Source organism: Diabrotica virgifera, chromosome 4 (genome assembly GCF_917563875.1).
Source record: "Diabrotica virgifera virgifera chromosome 4, PGI_DIABVI_V3a".
NCBI classification, from domain to species: domain Eukaryota; kingdom Metazoa; phylum Arthropoda; class Insecta; order Coleoptera; family Chrysomelidae; genus Diabrotica; species Diabrotica virgifera.
The window spans coordinates 80,046,894-80,072,133 of record NC_065446.1 but is presented as its reverse complement, the minus strand read 5'-3'; the positions used below and the strand labels follow the sequence as shown (position 1 = coordinate 80,072,133).

Genomic DNA, 25,240 nt, shown 5'->3' with positions numbered 1-25,240 from the left:
TTTTTCCAAAGAGGCACTGTTTTTGAGATACAACGATTCAAAGAGTTGAAAGACTTCTAATCGTCATAATACAGGGTGTCCCCGGAAATAGTGCGTTCCTTTAAGGTATGGATATAATACACAATGTAGAACAAAAAAGTCCTATAACATTTTTATATAAAGTTAGCCGTTTCCAAAAAAAAAATACATGGTTCTCCATATAAGCGAACTTTTATTTTCATAAAATTAACTAATCTGACATCACTGTACAAGAACTGTTTGTGACAGGTTATTGACACCAGCAATGTAGGTCAGACAATAGACACCTGCAAAATAGTTATACCACCCTATGTGTGAAAATCAAACAAAACAAGAATTTGATTGTTTGTTGAGGAGGAAGATAGGGTTTAATGTAAATACTAAAAGCCCATGGGGCAACTATTTTTGAATTGTGACTGTGTCTATCTTTAGATTTTGTATACGTAGTTGTCAGATTTCAATTTGCATACCAAAATGTATTTTCGTTTTTTGGCCAAACGGTTGAGTTTAGAAAAAAATGTTATAAGACTGTTTTGCTCTACATGGTGCCCTCTACCTATACCTTTAAGGAACGCACTATTTTCGGGGACACCCTGTATATGTATTAGTACACCAGGTATATATATCACTGAAGCTGTAATACAAGTAAACAGTATTCTACGGTCAACTTAACTTATATTACACATAATAATATAAGATTATAAATATGATAATGTTTCTACTATACAGCTTGCGGTCTACCGAGGGATGCAATCCATAAGCTGTATTATATTACAGTGCCAACAAAAAACTCTTTACAAAGTGAATGTAACGCGAAAATAATAAGAATTATTTGAATTTTACGGCTTAATCCCAACAAAAATACACAACAAAATACAACAAATGACAAAGTATTAACTTATAATAATTATTTTTATTTATGCGCCTTAGTTCAATGCAAAGATGGGTTTTGTCGGAATAAACACGTTCGTCAGCTAATCTAATCACCCTACCTATTCTCGTCTCAGAAGGGTTTGAACTTAATAATGAAAGACAACTTTCTAGGCAAAATGTTTATTGCTAAGTACTAATAAATACTTATGCAAATTACACCGTCATTTTCCTGGGTGGCGAAATCCTTCAGGTAGATGACACCCTCGAGGTATTAATTAGTCTTGAGTACTACTCCGGAGTGAAAATACGTGTTAAACCTATATTTTTTATCGTGTATTTCGTGTTATTTTCATTGTTATAACAAAAATGTCAGAATATTGTTTTACTTGCGCTAAAATTTTAACTGAAGGTGAAATTGTTACCGTTGAACGTGGTATAAAAACATTAATCTATGCAAGTACTGAAAGAGCTGATGGATTTTTAGAATTTCTTAAACAGCAGAAATCTGTGACCATACATGTGGAGGGTCATAAAAGTTATACTCGAAAGTGTTCTATTGCTGCAGCTATTAAAAGACAATATGAAAAACAAGAAGCCAGTACATCGACCAAAAGTTCTCTTCTTACTAGAGCACGTGTAAGTGAACCAGCTTTTTGTTTTAAAAAACAATGCTTATTTTGCGGCCAGGAATGTAATGAAGAGCGTGAAAAAAATGGCCATCTCTTCTCTCTCTATGTATGGAGCGCCTAAGAAAACTACGTGCTTAGATAAGTTTCGATATGCATGTTTTTTTAAAAGTACTCGAAACAAAAAACAAGTGCAGTTATCTTGTCTTCCTCCAACCTCAGCGGCTGCTCATCAACATCTTTTTCGGGTATATTACCAAGTTCAAGTGTGGCTTGGTTATCAGCTAGATCCAAAAGACTGGGGATGGAAATTAGTCGACAGTTCATTAAAAAAAATTCAAAATTTACTCCCCGCTGCGCCGGAAAAACTTTGAACACAATTTTTTGCAACTGTAAAAAGGGATGTAGCGCTAAATGTGGTTGCAAAAAAGGTGGACTGTTTTGTTCGGTAGCATGCACTAATTGTCAAAACCGGTCGTGCTCCAATGTTGAATCACCAACAATTGAGGATTCAGTTGATTCTATCGAGGAGCCATGCGATGTTTCATTATTGGGACAATTTACTTGCACCCAGGATGAACAAGAAGAAGAAGAACAAGAAGAAGAAGAAGAACTAGAAGATGAAGAAGAGGAACAAGAACAATGAGAAGAATAACAAAGGAAGCAGAAGTATTAGAAAATTATGAACCAGTTTGATAAATTTCCCTTTTTTTAAATTTATACCGCTTTATATAAAGTTTAATCATTTTTAACCCTTGCCAATATCAATTGGACGGCGTTATGCAGAAAGCTACCAACCCTCAATATATCAGGTATTGAGTTGGATGCATATTTGGACAACAAAATACGAGTTCTGCATTCTGTAAAAACCTACCACCTCTAGATTAATATATAACCTATAAAACTATAAAAATGCTAAGCCACATATTAAGTTTACCTGATATTCTAATTTGCAGAAACCTACCAACCCACTTGGTAGTATACTTTTAATTTACATAAACCTTCCAACCCACTTGGTAGAATTTTAACAAAGCGCCACTTGCATCCAAGTGGGTTGGTAGCTTTCTGCAAATATTGGGGATTTCCATTGTAACTGTACATCTAAATGTGCAGAAAATGTTTCTGTTGAAAGTCGAAAATATGAATTTGAGAGGTTTTGGTCGCTGAATTCATATGATGCTCAAACTAATTTTATTGCTGCTAGTGTATCCGAGATTGAAAAAAAAGGTCTTATGGTATATATAATAAAGGACACAAAAGTGTGTAGAGAAATGTTTATAAATACTCTAAAGGTAACTGCATTTCGAGTAAACACTGCTTTAAAGAAATTTCATGGTCGGGCTCCTATTAGTGATCAAAGAGGTTTAAAGCAGGGAGGCAAGAACAAATTAGCAGATGAACGAATTCAAGCAGTTGTTAGTCATATTAATAAAATACCTCAATACATTTCACACTACCGTCGGGAACAAACAGAGGGGAAATATTTACCACCTGGTATCACTTTACAACAAATGTATGACATGTACAAGCAGGAAGAAACCAATCCCGTAAGCTTAATCTCATACAAGAACATCTACACGAAATTTAATTTGAAAATAAAGCTATTAAAAAAAGACACCTGCAATGTTTGCGATACTTTTAAAATGAAAATAGATAATGAAAAGGATGAAGAAAAAAAAAAGAAGATTTCAAGCAGGAACATACGAAGCATTTGCAAGTTGCAGAGGAGGCACAGAAAATGAGAAAAGATTATTTCAAGATAGTGACTGAACAAACAGATAAAGAGTGTTTAAGTTTTGACTAGGAAAAAACCCTACCGCTTCCCAGAATACCTACAGGCATCGTATTTTATAAGCGTCAGTTGTAGGTGCATAATGCAGGAATACACAGTGCTAAAGAAAATAGAGGATACTGTTACGTTTGGGTAGAAGGTTCGGCTGGAAGGGGCGCCCAAGAAATTGGCTCTTGCCTTATAAAACATATTACAACTAAATTAACTCCAGCAGTCAAACATTTTACGCTTTGGTGTGATTCTTGCGTTAGGGCAAAATCGAAATATTAAGTTATTACTTATTCTTAAATCAATTTTGCATGGGACACGCACAAACCTAGAAAGCATTACCGTAAAATATCTCTGTTCTGGTCATAGTTCTTTGCCCAACGACACTGATTTTAGTGATATTGAGTCGGCTCTTAAACGACAGCAAACATTATATAACTCAAATGACTATATCGAGGTCATGTGTTCTTGTAGAAAGCAGAGACCATTGGTAGTAACCCAAATGCACGTCGAAGATTTTTGGGGCGTAATAAACATTGAGAAAAAAAATTGCTAATCGCAAAGTGACCGAAGATAAAGAAAAAATTAATTGGTTGAAGATTAGGTCAATCAAAATAGAAAAGTCTGGCCCATTTAGGCTAATGATACAACAACACGATTTTTCACAACCGTGTCAAAAAATTTCTATCAAAAAATCTTCTCGAGGTAGAACTGCTAACGAAGAAATCTTTAGCGATTTAATACCACTGTGGCCTAACGGAAAGCCTATCGCTGAGGCGAAATTACAAAAGTTAAAGGAAATGATGCACTTTATTCCTGCTGATGCATTGACTTTTTATCAAAATTTGCAGGGTGCCAATATAACTGAAGATGTTGAGGGTTACAATGTCAATGTTGAAGATCTAGATTTTGAAGTGGGTGAAGTAGATTAATATTAAAATTTATTAAATTAATACGTTAAATATTCATATCCTTAACTTTCTGTAAATAAAAATAATTTTTCTAACTTTACTGTTGTTTTTATTTAATATTGTTGGTACTAAGTTCCCACTTTGCAAAATGCAGAAACCTACCAACCCACAAAAATTTGCCATTTCTCTTTTTGATTTACAATTAAAATATTTGAACATGTAGAAAATACCAAAATATTTATCCACAGTCAAAAAAAAGTTACAAACTAGTAGCAATATATCCTACAGATTTTTTAAATCAATAAAAACTTTAAACTTGATTATCTCAGTTTGCCACTATTGAGGGTTGGTAGCTTTCTGCATAACGCCGTCCAATTATTAAATAGCTTTAAATTAAACAGAATCATAACAGATCCGTGGAATAGGCCTACTGGGGAAGCCACGTTAAAAAAACGCGCTAAGTACACTACCTCAAAAGTGGTGTAGAAACGTGTGCGCATATTATGACGATTACCACTTTTTGAATCGTTATATCTCAAAAACGGTGGCTCCCAGGAAAAAAAGTAATAAGACATTTTTTATAGATAATTATCTAATCTACATTTTTTGTTAGTACTAATTTTACCATAAAACTTACCGTTTCGCTGAAAATCGCTAAAAACCATATTTGGTGACCTTTGACCCCGCGTAAAATTTTTAGCAGGGGTCTGATTTATGAGGACTTTTTAGATTTCATTTATGATGGCATTTTTAACAATCCTGCCAATTTTCAGCTTGATGGTAATTTTTGTAGCCTCGGATGCGTAAGTTGACCGGAGTATTAGATAAGTATTGTCATCATTATTTGACGTTTGAAGAAAAAATCATATCCACTCTATTTTTCTTTATGCTACCGAAGCTTGGACTGTTGACTTAATGACAAAGACGGAAGCTTTTAGGATGTGGCTTTTTAGGGGGCTTTTAAAGATACAGAGAACTTTTGACCGCCATTAAAAGGAGAAAAACATCATATTTGGGGCACATACTTAGAAATGTACGAGTTGTTACAGCTGATTATGAAGGGTAAAATCGAGGGAAAAAGGAGTCCTGGTAGACGAAAAATATCCTGACCGAGACACATTCGTGACTGGACCGGGTTAAACACACAGACACTTTTAAGAAAAGCAGAAAATAGATGAATTTGCAATGGTTATAGCCAACCCTCCATTGGTTGAGTCGGCACTAAAAGAAGAAGAAAAACCCATAGACCAGAAAAAATAGTAAATAAATAAATAAAGCTTTTTTCGTGATACTCTTTGATACGGATATCTATTAACAATTGCTTTTATTAAATTTGATGAGAACAATATACAGTGATGAGCGCGCTAATAACCGGCAAAATAGCGCAAAAGATGTAAAACACATTGCGAAACAAAAAGAGATGAAACTAGTGGAGGTGGAAATGATCGTTATAAATGTATAAATTAACATTAAATTACACAGTTTCCAACCTTTAGACGTCTGTGACAGTAGCATTTTATAAAATTCTACTGTCACAGTGACAGTTTTCATACTCCTCTGATACGTCTAAAGGTGGGAAACTATGTAATGTAATGTTAATTTATACGTTTATAACGATTATCTCCACTAGTTTCATCTCTTTTTGTTTCGCAATTTATTATGTTTTCCATTTTTTGCTCTATTTTGCCGATTATTAGCGGGCTCATCACTATACAATAAACAACATATGCAAAAATTAATAATCATTTTTTACTTATAACCAGTATATAAACAATGTAAGACCGCTATTTGAATGAGCCTTAAAGGGCCCCTAGTCAAATATTTGACTCCAAGGAAAAAAATTTTAATACTAAAGGTGAATACCGGGAAATTATAAGGAAAAGTGACACATCTCTAAAATTAACTAATGGGTCTCCTTGGATGGTCTGATTGCCAATGTTATTTTACTAAACTTGGAGCCTTTATTCAATATACCTACCATAATAATAACTAAGATACATCCTATGACCTAGTCAAGCAGAGCATACAAATTGAGCTTTAAGTAAAGAATTATTTAATGTTAAATGTTTTAAACCGTCTATGCACGCTTTACTACCTTCACGCAATAGCAAAAACGAGTTTATTATTTTTCTACTTGACTGATTATACAGGGTATCACGAATTATTGGTTATTAGCCTTATACAGAACTTTGATAATTAGTAAGTTAGACAGAATACCTTGACCTCACAATACCTGTGTACTAAACCATGTGCTCTATAGTTTTAAAAACGTGAAGAGGTTCTCAAATTGTTTTTTTTTGTGGCATGTTCAGGTTAAATATTGTATTTAAAGGGGATTGAACCCCGCATAATACATAAACACACAAACAATCAGAAGTTGATATAATCCTGTGGACTGTGGATACAAACATTACTCTCTCAACGGAAAACTCAATTTTAACTGAAAACGTGTATATTTGTACTTATATTAGCCTAAAAGATCAAGCCACAAAGTAAGTCACCTGTCAAGATTTATATGTACCCAAGAGATGGCACGAAAGTGTAATACGTCCTATCCATAAAAAAAGGAGACAAAATCAAGTGCTCAAAAAATTATAGAAGCATCTTCCTACTTACTACGGCGAGGCGTATAAAATCCTATTAGTCCATGTGGTGAGACCGCTCCCGTCTGAAAAAATTTCTGATTCGGTGTCTTTGTGGATTCCAATTCAAAAATATCTCCTTTAAACAAATCTGAAGGGAGCCGGGCGGAATTTTTGGGCAGAAATTGTTTAAACAATTTTTTTAAACAAATACAAAAGATCACCTTTTTTGACCCGATGAATATTTTTTTAGGTTTTTTGGGGTCATTCTAATCAAGAATGGTATCTTGTGATTTTTCTGAAAAATTGATAGTTTTCGAGTTATAGGCGATTTAAAATCTGAAAAATGCGAAAATACGCATTTTCAAGGCTAAAAAACTCATATTTTAATTAGTACTTTTGAGGTCGACAAGTACTTGAATTGTAGTTCAAACATTCATTTTCAAGATTCTGCAGACTGATGGGGTTTAACTTAAATTTACACCGTTGTTATTTAATTGTTAATAATGAGTGTCCATCCGATTTTTTTGTCGCACTTTTTCCAAAAATCTCCTATTTTCCTCCGGAAAATATATTTTTTAGATTTTTCGGGACATTCTAAATAAAATAGGTTTCTTGTCATTTTTCTCAAAAGTTAATAGTTTTAAAGTTATGAGCGATTTAAAACGCATTTTCGGATTTTTTTTCGAAAAATCTATTGATGGTTGAACAATGTTCTCATCCATAACTTTACCTTCACTCATTCCCATCGATGACTTTATCCCGACAAACGGCAATAGGCTTTATAATATCACAAAATATATTTCACTTTAATTGACAATAATTGTTTTTATATATCATTTTCCATTGCCTAAACTCTGATTTTAAGATAATTATGAAAAATCAATGTATGTTGATGTAATTGAATCAAAAGCCACGATTTAGCGATTTTTTGAAGTGAGAACTTCTTTAGGGACATTGTGCGATTTTTTGATAGGAGAAAAAGCATTGAATTCGCGACCGTCATCGCGACCCTCATCGCAACTGTCATCGCGACCCTCATCGCGACCGTCATTGCGACCGTCATCGCTTATGCTATATATTATTTGTATGTACGTATATATAAATTGTATAGAAGTATTTAAATATAAAATAAATGTAAAACCTATTTTAGAATGGGGGAAAAGAATTTATTTCGCGACCGCCATCGCGACCGTCATCTCTTCGGCGAAATAAATTTTGTGTGTATCTATGTTATGTGTATCTATACATAAATTATATAGAAGTATTTAAATTTAAAATAAATGTAAAACCTATTTTTGGATGTGGAAAAAGGATTTATTTCGCGACCGTCATCGCGACCGTCATCTCTTCGGCGAAATAAATTTTGTACGTATATGTATTGAAGTGAAAACTTCTTTAGGGACGTTGTGCACTTTTTGGATGGGAAAAAGTATTAAATTTGCGACCGCCATCGCGACCGTCATCGCTTCGAAGAAATACATTTTTGAAGTGAAAACTTCTTGAGGGTCGTTGTGCACTTTTTGTATGGGGAAAAAGTATTAAATTAGCGACCATCATCGCGGAAATAAATTTTTGAAGTGAAAACTTCTTTGGGGACGTTGTGCACTTTTTGGATGGGGAAAAATTATTAAATTAGCGACCGTCATCACTTCGACGAAATAAATTTTTGAAGTGAAAACTTCTTTAGGGACGTTGTGCACTTTTTGGATGGGAAAAAGTAATCAATTAGCGACCGTCATCGCTTCGACGAAATAAACATTTGAAGTGAAACTTCTTTAGGGACGTTGTGCACTTTTTCGATGGAAAAAAAGTATTAAATTAGCGACCGTCATCGCTTCGACGAAATAAACATTTGAAGTGAAAACTTCTTTAGGGACGTTGTGCTCTTTATGGATGGAAAAAATATTAAATTAGCGACCGTCATCGCTTCGATGAAATAAATTTTTGAAGTGAAAACTTCTTGAGTGACATTGTGCACTTTTTGGATGGGGAAAATTATTAAATTAGCGACTGTCATCGCTTCGCCGAAATAAATTTTTGAAGTGAAAACTTCTTTAGGGACGTTGTGCATTTTTTGGCTGGGAAAAAGTAATAAATTAACGACCGTCATCGCTTCGACGAAATAAATATTTGAAGTGAAACTTCTTTAGGGACGTTGTGCACTTTTTCGATGGAAAAAAGTATTAAATTAGCGACCGTCATCGCTCGGGGGACGTTGTCCACGTTTTGGATGGGTAAAAATTATTAAATTAGCGGCCGTCTTCGCTTCGACGAAATACATTTTTGAAGTGAAAACTTCTTGAGGGACGTTATGCACCTTTTGGATGGGGAAAAAGTATTAAATTAGCGACCGTCATCGCTTCGACGAAATAAATTTTTGAATTGAAAATTTCTTTAGGGACGTTGTGCACTTCTTGGATGGAGAAAAAGTATTGAATTTGAGACCGTCATCACTTCGCTGAAATAAATTTTGTACGTATATAAATTATGTGTATGTATACATAAATAGCATAGGGCATAGTGCATAGGGCATACGCATCGCGTATATGATATAGGTATAGAACTTCTTTTTGGATGGGTAAAAAGCATTCAGCTCGTAATTTATATACTATAAGAAGTTTTCACTTCTGTCGGCACTCCCACGAGTGCCTTCAATTTTTTTTATTATTGTTTGATATAAATAAAAAACCCATAAGGGTAATGTTTTCAATAAATATTAGTAAAAAATGCAATAATAATTAATATGGGAACTTATAAAAATTTGTTGATTATCACTTGTTTATGGTAATCGTCATAAACTGCAAATTCCAAAGGTGGGCCAACTGAAATGGGAAGGGGCTCGTACATCTATTTATGTAAATACATGGAATCATTGTGGTCATACATGGAATCACAGGCTCTTAATATTATAAGAGGAGCACGGCAGGGATGCCTCTTGTCACCCGTGTTTTTCAACGTTTACTGCGAAAGAATTTTCAGAAATGCAGTTTCGGAAAAACAAGAAGGAATAATTGTGAACGGTGAAGTCATCAATACTAGGGCGGTCCGATAAGTACTTAGCCTTCAAAAGAAAAACGAAAATTTTGGAAAAGTGGCGACTTATTTCTGAACGTAGTCTCCTTTTAGCTAGATACACTTGACCCAGCGATGCTCCACATTCTTTAACCGTTCTGCAGAATACACTTTCTCGAGGTCTGCAAAGTAGTCTGCCGTGGCGGTGATGAACTCATTTTTCGACTTAAGTTTCTGCCCGGCGAGTGACTTTTTTAAGTTTGGAAATAAAAAGCAGCCGTACAAGCCCAAATCTGGAGAATACGTTGGTTGAAACACCACTTTGTAGCCCAATTCGACCAATTTGGCCATGGCGATGGCGTAGGTGTGAGCCGGAGCGTTGTCTTGGTGAAAGAGTATTTTTTTCTTCCACAATTGGGGCTGTTTTTTCTGAAATTCGGCGTCGAATCGAACCAATAATGCGGCATCGTTTTGCCCTTTTCCTACAAGTAGATATAGATCACACCTTGTGAATCCCATAAAATGGTGGCCCTCAGCTTTTCGGCCGATTGGATAGTCTTCGCACTCCTCGGAGCACGTTCATGGGGTGACATCCACTGTATAAACTGTTACTTGGTCTTTGGTGTATACCAGTGGAAGCATGTTTCGCTGAGGATTACGAAAAAACGTAGAAACTCATTTGGATTAAGCTTAAACAGCATCAGACACTGCTCCGAGGTGGTCTCATGGTTGCGTTTATTGTTCGGAATTCCAAAATGCGGCAGCCATCGCGCCGACAGCTTTTTTATGCCCAAAATTTCATGCAGGATATGACCAACGAGATCTTTTAAGATGCCTACTGTCTCAGTTATCACACGCAGTTTCAGTCCTCGGTCTACCAATACGAGATCGTGGACTTCTTTCGCGTTATCCTCAGTGGTAGCCGTTTTTGGGGCAACTGTGAGTATTGTTATGTTATTTAGAAAATATTACGCGAATTGACTTTTAATTATTATTAAATAAATAAAAGACTTACTTGAAATTGTTTAATTTATAACACTTACAATTTAACACCTAATTTTACAACAATATATCTAATTTATTTTACACTTACATACTAACTTATTTAATTCATTTGCAAATATTTATTTATCTACTTTAAAAATACATTTCAAACCCGTTCAAAAAAACGTAACAATATAATATCGCGTCGAAATTAGTAACTGAACTCACTAATTTCAAATCCCCTATTTATATATTTTATTACAATGTTCCAGAATAAGAAAGACTAACACGGAAGAGCCCATCCCATTCTAGAACAACAATCGAAGGGTTATTTACACAAATATCAAATAAGCATTTTCTAGAAAGAAATATCGAGGTTAATATACCTGTTAAAAAGGTCTCGGTCATAAATCAAATGATGTAAACAACCTCTCACAATAAATAAATAGGCAAGGAGCTGAAAACAGTCGCGTGACAAAATCACGTCACAGTATCTTACCAAAAACCGACGTACCATCACGTTGAAACTCGTGAAACCAGTTTTTGACGGTTTCCATCGAAGGGGAAGAGTCGCCGTTTACAGAATTCAAGCGCTTTTTGATTTCGCTGCGGAATTTCCCTTCTAAAAACAAGAGTCAAATCACCGACTGATATTGCTCTTTTTTCATTTTTCTAAAATCCCCAAACACGCCCGCTTACACACTCGGTCAAAACAAAACTACGAGTCCGATAGTCCGATTTGGCTAATATTTTGACATAGGCCGTCTACAAGAATGTATTACACGATGGTAGATTTCTCTTGCGACAGGGGCGCCATCGGGCGGAGAGGCTAAGTATTTATCGGACCACCACGTAATTTGCGATATGCGGACGGTGCAGTACTCCTAGCTTCTACTCAAGAAGATCTGTAAACATTACATTACATAGAGCTGTAAGGGAGCGTTCAAGTATTACGTAACGCAGTTAGGGGGAGGGGGGTCTTGTAAAACGTTACGGCGCGTTACATGGGGGGAGGGGGTTCGAACAGCGCGTTACGTAACATTCTTTTTAACTTAAATGAAAAAAAAACTACGGAATTTCTTTTATGTTTTACATAGACCCCTGAATTGTATTATGTTGCACCCTCACGCTCCGCTCATGTTCCGACAACAGGACAATAGTACCTGTTCAAGTGAAAAAATCGTAAAATTTGTAACACAGATGAAGCACAGTAACATGTGTTTGTAATAATTAAAGATGGACCTCTCTCCACAACAAAAGATTAAAAGATACGGATGTTTATTTACTGAAATCGTTTTCTGCAGTAGGTATTCATTAATGTTTTGAATACGCAAATTTTCAAATTATTTAAAAATGTCTTTAAATAAAAAGCATTAAATACAAAACCCACTATATTGATAGGTACTTAGTTTAGAAAATTGATAGATATTAAAAAAATAATACCCTTATTTAAAGTGTGATGCCTGAATGATTAATTTCAAAGTTTTATGTTATTAATATCTTGACGAAAATTATACATAATTTCAAAATTTCACCTTGCATTATTTATAATAGACCCTACATAATACACATTTTTGAGATAAGGTTGTTAAGCAGCTTCTAAAAACAAAAATATACAGGGTGTTTACTTATTAAAATTAAAGATAATGGACTATGCTAGACTTGAGTGAATCACCCTGTATATTCAAATTTATGTTTAAATAGTCCATAGTTGAATTTAAAAGTTGACGTATCCTAGCGTTTTTATAAATTTCTAAAATAATAACACATGACAACAATTTTATTCCATAAGTGGTTTCCATACATTATAATTTTAAATGATTACCCTGTATTATTCATAAAGACCATGAAATCAGATTGTTAAGCAGCTTTTAAAAATATAAAAATATACAGGGTGTTAAAAAATAAAGCTTATGGACTACGGTAGGCTTGCATGAATCACCCTGTACATTTAAATTTGTGTTTAAAAATCACACATTTTTATATATGAAAATCTACGGGTCTCAGCGCTTTTTAAAATTGATGAAAACAAGGACAGAAATAATTTTATTCCATGCCTTCTTATATACAGGGTGTTTCAGAAAAAGGTAACACGATCTCTAAGATAGGTGAAAAACTGAAAAATAATTGGGGTTTGCTTAGTATAAGATTTTTGTAACGGCATGCGTTTTCACGATACAGGGCGTTGAAGAACAAAAAGTTTTACACATTTTTTTCACTATTTTTCCGAAACTACTGGCAACATCGTATATTATTTGTTATACAAAAATTTTTACTAAGCAAAATAAAATATTGAAATAATAAATATGTTATTTTATTTTAAGTTTTTATTAACAAAGATAAAATAGAAGAATGCACGAGAAGAACAATAAAGGATGAAGCCAAAAATGTATGTAAGGATGGGGCCAAGCAGGGAAAATGTAAATGTAAAATTAGTAATAAAAGATTATTATTCTAAGTTTTGGACATATTTCATGTCATGGGACATGAAATTACGATTGGCAGGGATAACCAGACACATGAACTAAAAAGAAAAATCGTTCTTGGGTGGGCAGCATTTGGAAAACTGAGAGAAACTTTTAAAAGTGAGTTGCCCACATGCCTAAAGAGAAAGGTATTTGATCAGTGCGTCCTCCCAGTCTTGACGTACGGATCAGAAACACTTACCTTACCTAAAGCCTCGGCTACCAAACTAAGAATAACTCTGCGAGACAAAATCAAAAACGAAGAAATCAGGAGAAGAACAAAGGTGACTGACGTCATCAAAAGGATAGCCAGGTTGAAGTGAAGATGGGCAGGACACATAGCCAGAATGACAGATGGGCTATGGACAAAAGGTTATTGGAATGGAGGCCGAGAAGACAAGAGAAGCGTCGGTGGACCGCCTAGAAGATGGACAGACGACGTAAGAAAGCTAAATAAAAACTGGACGAGAGCGGCGCAGGATAGACGTGGTTGGAAACGAGGGGAGGAGGCCTATGTTCAGCAGTGGATTTTTGAGGCTGGATGATGATTGTAAGTTTTTATTATTACCTCAAATGCGATTAAAATAATAACAAAGTTCTTTTACTACCGGGTTTCCGGTACTTTTCGTAACCTAGTTTTCCATTTAGGTTCAAATGGTTACTTGGGTGTTACGTAACGTTTAGGTAGGGGGAGGGGGGTACATAAAAACGTTACGGTACGTTACATGGGGGGAGGGGGGTCAAAAATCTTCAAAAATTGCGTTACGTAATACTTGAACGCTCCCTAAGGACATACGGAAAGTCTGGATAAGGTCTGGATCTGAACATACGGAACACCAAAATACTCGTATTAAGTAAACAGCAGAATATAAAACCGTCTACATAAGTATATAAATAATACCAAACTTGAGCAAGTTGATCAAATTGTTTACCTTGGATATCAATTAAATTTTAACGCAGTGAGTCACGGCGAAATTAGATCTAGGATAGAGCAGGCCAGAGCCGCTTTTAGGAGGATGTCCAAGGTATTACGTAACAAAGACCTAAAATTGGCATTGAGGATCCGCCTAGGTACTTCGCTGCTACGTCTTCTCGATCTTACTTTATGGTGTCGAATCCTGGATTATGAATAAAATCGATCTAAATCGCCTTGAGGCTTTCGAAATGTGGTGGTATAGAAGAATTTTAAAAGTTTTTTGGATGGAGAAGATTCGAAACTTCACAATACTAGAACGTCTCAGCAAGACTACTGAGATTATAAAAAGTACCAAGAAGAGAAAGCTGAAGCATTTCGGGCATGTAATGAGAGGTCCCAAATATTGGTTGCTACAAAATATTATGCAAAGAAAAATAGCAGGCAAACGCAGTCCAGGACAAAGAAGAACCTGATGGTTAAAGAACTTGCGAGATTGGTATGGAGTTGATACAAGTATGCTATTTAGGATGGCAGTGAATAAAATTAAGACAGTTATGATGGTAACCAACCATCAACCTTCTGAAAGGACATTGTATGTACATGAAGAAAAAGTGGTTGATGTGGATTGCATGTTTTAATTGAAAAAAAAAATTAAAAATATTTTTGAAGTCATCAAAAGTCATCATTTTCACTCTTAATGTAGATATTATCTTAATGATCAGTACTGCTCAGCTTAAGAAAGTGGTTTCTAAACGGTATTGTTTAAGGATAATATTAATAACACTTTCTTTTGTTTGCGGTGGTGGTACAAATGATATTAGAAACAAAATATACTCTTGCAAGTAGGCATATTATTATGACCCTAATAAACAAAACGATATTTCTCTCATAATGTTCTTTTAAATGCCTACATTAAACATTATACTTCGCAAAAAACATTTTATATAGTACACAATCAAAGAAAAAACGGTGTCATGTACTATAATGATGCATGCATTTTGCTCTTTACCATATAGAACAATCAAAAGATGTGGGCATATTCATGTCATAGTATAGCATGGTTAATTTGGTACTTTCTTTATAAACATTAAGCTGGCCACTCAGTGCACTGCGGCGTCGTTCAATTCACAGAGAGACTGGCCTGTTTGCTTAATGCAGAATTTATATATAATCGACGATCTTGTCGAACGACACCGCAGTATCGTGAGTGGCCGGCTTTAAAGTTCTCTTTAGTTTTATTATCTATTGCTTATCCCTAGATTGTATATAATTCTGATTAACTATTGGAAAACTATTAGTAAAATACGAACCATAGTATATTGGGCATTTTAATAAGTCTGACACGTAGAACATTTGACGTGAATTACGTTGTAGTCCAAGTAATGAAGCTTAATAGTATATTAAGTATGGAGAACGGTAAGGGTTTTATACCAATCGAAGACAATTGTGTGGAGGAGGAGCGGAGCGACGACTCCAATTATTGTCTGAGATCGGTTACCCTTAACGTTCGACATGCTTATAACGTTTTTTGCACGATTGATACCATTATAAATTATAAAATTAAACATTTTCGTCATATTGACTAGTTTCATTCATTTTATCAAGATAGATACTTTGGTTGTTAGGTAGTAAATAGGGTGCATAACAACAATGGAGAATTAAGTTTTTATTTAGTTGTCAATAATTTTAAGTACAATTTTGATTATTATAAATTAAAATATGAGCAAAAGTGAATTTGAAGAAATTGAACGGGCTTGGGAAGAAGGGTGTTCCGCAATTATTCCCGAAAAATCCAAAATCTGTTATCAAAATACCTACCAAAGTTTTAAAAAATGGTGCGAAGGCAAGAATTTAAGAATCGAAGAAAAGACTCTATTGGCATATTTCGTTCAAAGACATATGCAGTTGAAAGCTCCTGGAAGCCTCTGGGCAGAATATTCAATGATTAAATCCACCGTTTTTCTTTATGATGGCATTGATATTTCCAAGTTTTCAACTTTGATCGCGTATTTGAAGAGAAAAAATGTTGTGCAATACTAGTAATACTACTAATGTATGCGATTCTGCAGGAGTTTCTGTTAGAAGTGAAACCACATCCCAAACAAGTGGGATTTCATTAAATAATTTAACAAATTATACCATAAGTTTCAATATTAATGAATAATTCGTTAGTTTTCTTTATTCTTTAAAAAAATAAATTAAAATTAAGAGATTTTTTAACTCGACGGTAAGTGAATTACTTACCGTCGAGTTGGAGTACTTACCTTCGAGTTGGATTACTTACCGTCGAGTTGCTAGTAAATGTCACCTACTGACGTAAAATATGTCACGGTAAACAGTCAAACATGATCAATCGTGCAAAAAATAATATAAAACCTCGAAATTTTTACAGAATGGATCAATTTGCTTGAAAATTTGAGAATAAGTAGTGGATAGTCCTAGGATCAAAATCTATATCATGCCAAAAGGCGCTTTTACCATGGAGATGGTTGCCACCCCATCTCGGGGGTGGCGATTTTTATTATATATTGACCGCAATAGTTGGTAAAACATTCATTATAAGCAAAAAACATTCTATACATTTTTTTGATAAAATTAATAGTTTTCGATTTGTTCGCTATCGAAAGTGTTAGTTTTATATCGAAAAAATCAATGTTTTTAATCAGTTTTCTGCTAATAACTCAAAAAGTTTTCGTTTTATCAAAACAACTTTACTTAACAAAAATGTACCTTTTAAAATAAACAAAACCGTTTTTTTATTTTCTTTAAGACCAATAGTAATCGAGCTATACTTCATTATGTTGGCTCTTCTTCGTCAAATGCTAAATATTGTAGTTTCAAAGTCAAAGGACGGGAAAACTATGCATTTTTTGAGGATAACTTGTTGAAACTAATTTAAAGTATTTAAAAATATGTATCTCCAGAAATAAAAAAAAATCTCTAGCTAAAAAAATTAAGTGACTTATAATCAAAAAAATGTCAGTCCCTATTTTTTTAAGCAAAAAAGTGATCGTAAAAAACCGCCTAATCACCACCCTAATTAAAATTTGTCATTGACCTGATTCGATTTTCTTGATTTATGTATTGTTAATAGGTTCTAGAAGTTTGATCGGCTTAGAATGACTAGTTTAAAAAAATGGAGTTAAAAGCGAATAGCGAGTTTTTGTAGTTTGGTAAAATATGCCCCTTTCTTCAGAATAGAAAGATTAGCATCAGAGATACGAAAAAATATTTAAATATGAAATTGTAGCTAATTTAATTCCCAAGAACTTGGTTTGCAAAATTTTTTTTGCGACAAAAATTGAATGAGCTATTGACAATTAAATCTTGTAATAACATGAAAAAGCGACCTGTATCAACCCTTATAATGCCACCTCTTTTTATGACTGAGAATTTTAAAAGGATTTAATATTAATAGCCTTATAGATCTTATAAAAACCTACAAAATTCTTTTTTAACGAACTTTCTACGGTAAAAAATAAAAAAGTTACGGTTAAAAAATCAATATATTTTTTGAAGAAAAAAAGGAGAAATCCAATTGGATGCATAATATTGTAAGTTGGCGGTGTTTTTAGTCATTGGCCTTATCTATTCTTCTTTATTTATATATTATTAATATATTCTAGAAGTTTGACTGGCTTAGAATAATTAGTTTTTAAAAAACTGAAGTTTAAAGCGAATAACGAATGTTTGTAATTTGGTAAAAGATGCCATTTTCTTCAGAATAGAAAGATTAGCGTGACAGATACGAAAAAATATTTAAATATGAAATTGTAGGTATTTTAATTCCCAAGAACTTGGTTTGATAAAACTTGTTCTACGGCAAAAATTGAGTGAATCGTAAACGAGTATACCATCGAAAGACATTGATTTTTTAAATATAAAACTAACACTTTCGATAGCTAATAAATCAAAAACTATTAATTTTATCAAAAAAATGTATAGAATATTTTTTGCTTAGAATGAATGTTTTTATTAACTTTTGTGGTCAAAATATAATAAAAAATCGCCACCCCCGAGATGGGGTGGCAACCACCCCCATGGTAAAAGCGCCTGTCGGCATCATATAGATTTTGATCCATGGACTATCCACTACTTATTCTTAAATTTTCAAGCAAATTGATCCATTCTGTAAAAATTGCGAGGTGAAAAGCTTTGGTTCCTGGACTATTGGTGGTAAATAGCAGTCTGATTTTAGCATGAGAGTTTAAAGAAAGGGTAACAAATCGATTGGAAGTTCTGTCCGACAAAATTTATAGGAAGATTTCGTAGTCCGACGTTCGAAACCTGTAAGATATAGATATAGACGTTTGTATCAAAAATATCAAATCTTGATGAAATATTTATTTTTTTAAATATACCTACGTATCTTGAAACCAAAGCCACAAAAAATCTAGGGCAATCTGCTAAATACATATAGAATAGAATAGAATAGAATAGAATAGAATAGAATAGAATAGAATAGAATAGAATAGAATAGAATAGAATAGAATAGAATAGAATAGAATAGAATAGAATAGAATAGAATAGAATAGAATAGAATAGAATAGAATAGAATAGAATAGAATAGAATAGAATAGAATAGAATAGAATAGAATAGAATAGAATAGAATAGAATAGAATAGAATAGAATAGAATAGAATAGAATAGAATAGAATAGAATAGAATAGAATAGAATACAATAGAATAGAATAGAATAGAATAGAATAGAATAGAATAGAATAGAATAGAATAGAATAGAATAGAATAGAATAGAATAGAATAGAATAGAATAGAATAGAATAGAATAGAATAGAATAGAATAGAATAGAATAGAATAGAATAGAATAGAATAGAATAGAATAGAATAGAATAGAATAGAAATATGCTTTATTGTTATGGAAAATTGTACAATTTTATCCACAAAGCTTATAAAAAGTCATGAAAACAAAACAATAACAATAAAATTACATAAATCGTCAATATAATTAAAAAAATAAAAAAATATGAAAAAAATTTTTTATGAAACACTTTTCTTTAGTTACGAGTGACTAACATTAAAAATATCATAAAAATATCAACTTAAAAGCCAAAAATAAAAAAAAAATTGAAGAAATCTAACACATTCGTCAAAGAAAAGCGTGGCGCGTCTTCATCGAATAAACGTAACTAAACGTAACTAATCAAATGTGTTAGATTTCTTAATTTTTTTTTATTTTTGGCTTTTTAGTTGATTTTTTATGATATTTTTAATGTTAGTCACTCGTAACTAAAGAAAAGCGTTTCTTAAAAAAAATTTTTCATATTTTTTTATTATTTACTTTTTAGTCTTACACTTTTCAAACATTAAAATATATCGTCATGTTTATTAAAATATGCATAAAACATATGATGTACAAACATGAAAAGTAGTCGGAATCGGCAAACAATTTGAAACTTTATTGTTTATTAAACAATTAACGTAAAAAGTCAAATTATGTATAGTTCATATATTTAGCTACAATCTGTAAAAGTTTCAAGTTTCTGCATTGTAAAAAACAAAAGAATTTAAGCATTTTCCGTTAAAATAATTTTTTATTTAAACAATTAATAAACATAAAATTTTTTAATAATTATTCTTGTATTGTTCCCGCGAATGAATATGTCTGCAAATGTTTAGTGATTTACATTGAAGAAAAGGCAGTCAAATTACCGTCCAAAGATTTGACCCAAACGATTGAACCAAAGAAAAGCGTTTAATTAATTAATACGTCAAAACGAATTCTAATGTTAATTGTAGCACAAAACGTCTCTACCGGTGGTTTTTATAAAACTGCGATAAAAACCCGAATTTTTTTAATTCGAGTTTTGGTTGAAGTTTTGTTTCGTATCGTATTGAAATTTGACACGAATAAGCGCCGATTTTTATATAAACAAATATATGAGCGTTCAAAATTTGAAACCTTATTGTTTATTTATGAAGCATAACGTAAACATTTAACGTAAAAAGTGAAATTATTTATAGTTCATATCATTAGCTACAATCCGTAGAAGTTTCAAGTTTCTACATTATAAAAAGCAAGAGAATTTAAGCATTTTCTATTAAAATCGTTTTTTTTTTTATTAAAACAATTAATAAACTAAAAAAAATTTTATTGACTATTCGTGTATTGTTCCCACGAATGCAAATGTCTGAAAATTTTCATTCATTTGCATTGAAGAAAAGGCAGTCAAATTAACGTCTAAAGATTTGACGCAAACTATTGAACTAAATAAAAGCGTTTAAAAATAATAATAATGAATTAAAATAGAAACAATCAATTGCAAAGTTTAAAAAATTAAATAAATTGCAAATTGCATAGTCTACCTTAGTAACTAATAGTAGGGGAGGAAAGTATGCTAAATGTGCAGTCACTCGAGCGCTTTGAGGACCTATTGGGTTGTGAAGAGTAGGTTCTAAAACCAAAAAATTTAAGTAACGTTTTCCATTTTAGTGGGGACTTTCCATTTTTAATTTAATTTTCCATTTCCAACAATCGTTTTTTCCGATTATAGCGCCATCTATCCATAATTCGAAAAACTGTTTCAAATAAAAGTTACTTATTTTTACGTAAGGAATCCGAATCTGCAATAAAAATGGGGGCTCCTATTTAAAATTTTAAAGTAACCCCCCACCCCACATACGTGGGGTGTCGTGTTTGGTGCCATTCGATAGATTTAAACATATTGAATAAGTGTATTTTTCAGTTTTTCGATCTGAGCGGTATTCGTAATTAAAATTTTAAATTTACACCCCACCCCTCTCCGTGGGTAGTCGTGTTTGGTATCATTCGATAGATTTTTGACAAATATTGTGCACGCATTTTTTAGTTTTTAGATCTATCGTTCATTTCGCGAAATATTCGCTTTTTTCTTGTGAAAATTTGTGACTCAACCATTTCCTTACACCCGCCCAAATCGTCAGATTTTTTAAATAAGTATACACTGTTTTGCATGTACTTAACTTACCTTATCTTAATCTGACGATTTCGAGTTTTTCTAAGGATACATTTTTTTCGGCCCCCCCTTAACGAAGTCCCCTGTGTTTAGAGCCAATATTATGGTAGAGATACATCTACAGGGTTCTCCCCATATGATAATCTGACGCGCTCGAGTTACTGAAAAAATCCCCGCTTGGGCTCCCCTACCATAATAAGAATAAGTGTAAAAGTTAGGTTGCTGCATGTGACATGTGACACCCAAATATAGATAAAAAAAATACTACTTGTACAAAGGGTACTGTAATTTATTAGGTATTGATTAAGAAATTCTTGTTCTGAAGCTATTTTCTTGTGGCATTTTTATAATCAAGTATATTCAAATGGGAAATAAGCCACAATTTTACCTAAAAATGATTTTATTAACGTTTCGACGCCCAAGTCGGGTGTCGTTGTCAAAATACAAAATAATACTGAGTATTATTTTGTATTTTGACAACGACACCGACTTGGGCGTCGAAACGTTAATAAAATCATTTTTAGGTAAAATTGTGGCTTATTTCCCATTTGAATATACTTGATTAAGAAATTCTTCTACTGGGCTTTTGTCATTTTAGGGAATTTGGGGAAAGATGCTGCAGATTTAAGTTGTAGAGGGAGATGGTTGTACAGTTTTTTTGCGGAATATAATATAGATTTCTTTACTAACTCAGAGGACGGGGTCAAAAGTAGAATTTCTCGTGAAATAGTCATTAAAATCCTGTGATCTTTGAAGTAGCTTCTGCAATGTGTTATTCTTCTAAGGACAAACATCTAGAGTCACTGTGAATAAGGTAAAAATTACCGTAACAATAAAGAGCACTAAATTAAATTTAAAGATAAATTTAGACCAAGGGAAGATAATCCTAACATTGCACAACTTGAATAATCAAAAAATTTTGATTGTTGAATAATTATTAATTGGATATACGAGTAGACATTATAGTAGAAAATGCGATATATTATTTTTGTAATCATCAAGTAATACGGTATACACCTAAATTCAAGTTCAAACCTTCTTTTATCAGGTTCTCATAAGAATTTTTGCCATGTTTTATTCTAAACTATATTTTTTTAATTGTTAATGAGGAAGGGTCCTTATGGGAAGACGGACGATCGGGCATTATAGTCCAAGTAATGAAGCTTAAAATAGGACAAAACCTCGCAATTTTTACAGAATGGATCGATTTGCTTGAAAATTTGAGAATAAGTAGTGCATAGTCCAAGGATCAAAATCTATATGATGCCGAAAGGCGTTTTTACCATGGGGGTGGCTACTACGCGTACTACCCCATCTGGGGGGTGGAAATTTGTATTATATTTTGACCGCAAAAGTTGGTTAAAACGTTCATTCTAAGCAAAAAACGTTCTATACATTTTTTTGATAAAATTAATAGTTTTCGATTTATTCGCTATCGAACGTGTTAGTTTTATATCGAAAAAATCAATGTTTTTAATGAGTTTTCTGCTAATAACTCCAAAAGTTTTCATTTTATCAAAACAACTTAAACTAACAAAAATGTACCTTTTAAAAAAATAAACAAAGACCAATAGTATAATAGTAATCGAGCTATACTTTATTATGTTACTTCTTCTTCGTCAAATGCTAAATATTGTTGTTTCAAAGTCAAAAGACGGGAAAACTATGCATTTTTCGAGGATAACTTGTTTAAGCTAATTTAAAGTATTTATAAATATCTATCTTCACAAATAAATAAAAAGTCTCTAGCACAAAAATTAAGGGACTTATAATGAAAAGAAATTCATTCCCTTTTTTCAGCTAAAAAGTGATCGGAAGCAACCCCCTCATCACTATCCTAATTAAAATTAGTCATTTCCCTTATTTGGTCTTCTTTATTTATGTATTATTTATAGGTTTAAGAAGTTTGACCAGCTTAGAATGATTAGTTTTAAAAATAATGGAGTTAAAAGCGAATAACGAATTTTTGTAGCTTGGAAAAAGGGTTTTTTCTTCAGAATAGAAAGATTAGCATTAGAGATACGAAAAAATGTTGAAATATGAAATTGTAGCTTATTTAATTCCCAAGAACCTGGTTTGCAAAAAATTTTTTTACGGCAAAAATTGAGTGAGCTATTGACAATTAAAACTTGTAATAACATGCAAAAACCACCTTTATCAATCTTTTCAAAGTCACTTCTTTTTGCGACTGAGGATTTTAAAAAGATTTAATGTTAATAGTCTTATAGGTCTTATAAAAACCTACAAAACTCTTTTTTATCAAACATTCTAAGATAAAAAATAAAAAGTTGAACGGTTAAAAACGGTTAAAAAATCAATATATTTAATAAAAAAAAAGGAGAAATTCAATAATTGGAACCATAATAATGTAAGTTAGCGGTGTTTTTAGTCATTGGCTTTATTCATTCTTCTTTATTTATGTATTATTAATAGATTCTAGAAGTTTTACTGGCTTAAAATGATTACTTTTTAAAAAAACTGGAGTTAAAAGCAAATAACGAATTTTTGTAGTTTGGTAAAAGATGTCATTTTCTTCAGAATAGAGAGATTAGCATCAGAGATACGAAAAAATGTTTAAATATGAAATTGTAGGTTATTTAATTCCCAAGAAATGGGTTTTAAAAAATTTATTCTACGGCAAAAATTGAGTGAATCGTAATAATGAGTATATCGAAAAACATCGATTTTTTTTATATAAAACTATCACTTTCGATAGCGAATAAATCGAAAACTATTAATTTTATCAAAAACAATATGTATAGAACATTTTTGGCTTAGAATAAACGTGTTTATCAACTTTCGTGGTAAAAATATAATAAAAAACTTCCACCCCGCGATGGGGTGGAAACCACCCCCGTGGTAAAAGCGCCTTTCGAAATTATATAGATTTTGATCCTTGGACTATCCACTACTTATTCTCAAATTTTCAAGCAAATCGATTCATTCTGTAAAAATTGCGAGGTGAAAAGCTTCGGTTCCTGGACTATTAACAACTAAAAAAAACAATGTTGTAAAATGAAATAAGTCCAAAATACTGCTAGAATAAGGTTTGAACTTGAATTTAGGTACTTCGTAGTTTCAAAAATGATATTTTTTTACCTATGTTTTTGAGCCTTGAAAATCGTCATGTTTAAATTGTTTAGAACTGGAAAACAATCACTTAATAGAACAATTATTACAAAAGACCAATAGTATAATAGTCTAAAATTATTCAAAAAATCTGGAACAATATGTACCGGGCGATTATTTTTTAATTAAAAAAAAAGGTTTAATTATTAATTAGAACATTAACTAATCATAGTTAGAACAAAATTAGATCGGACACCCCTTATTTTTTTAAATTAATAACATACTAAATTATATATCCATTAATTTTTATCCATTAAACATATCGGTGCAGATCGAACTATCGAACTTATATCTTGTCTTAGAACATTATACTGGAAACCGTAGGAAACTGAAAGCAGCATTAACTAAAATGTTTTGGTCATTTTCTCGAATTTTTGTAATCTTTATCAATCATTATTATTATCTATGATAACAAAATTATAATAGAATATGTAAATCACCCAAAATGAAATACTTACTGAAATTAACAGCCACTTTGTCATCTTCTCTTAAAAATCAGTTAGCACTTTCGATAAAATAGAAAACACAATAAAACAAAATCGGCGATAAAATCTTCTCCCAAACTTATTTAATATTATGTTGTAATGAAGAGACTGAACGCGAAGAACTGTTGTCCGTACTTGATTACGATGTAGTACCCTGGAGGACTCGTTACGGCTAACGGTACCGACATAGCTTTATCATGGCCCGTGGTACGTCACTGGGTGAAGAAAGTCACGATTTTATGTGTGATGACAACTCCGAAAACAAACCATAAAATAACTGGGGCACAATATGGTACATCAAGAAGCTCTGTATTGTTTTATAAAAAAATATGCCGTGAGAAATTAGAGAAGGTACCAAACAATATGTGTTACGTAGTCCAGATTTAATAGTAATAATCGACTTATTATTGCTATTATTAAATTAAGATAAAGATTATTTAAGAAAGGTCTCCGTTAATTAGAATTTTAAATCATTTCTGCATTGTTTCTCAGTTAGGGGGAT

General features: G+C 32.5%; 1 protein-coding gene across 1 annotated transcript in view; it reads right to left on the bottom strand.

Annotated features, from left to right (window-relative positions):
- The window catches only part of LOC114325786 (uncharacterized), a 119,986-nt gene extending 95,111 nt beyond the window's left edge, over positions 1-24,875 (bottom strand). The window contains exon 1 of the mRNA XM_028273914.2: positions 24,712-24,875. Within this exon, the coding sequence (XP_028129715.1) occupies positions 24,712-24,735 (24 nt within the window). The 5' untranslated portion in view covers positions 24,736-24,875. The remainder of the gene's footprint in view (positions 1-24,711) is intronic.
- Between the last annotated feature and the right edge of the window lie 365 nt (positions 24,876-25,240).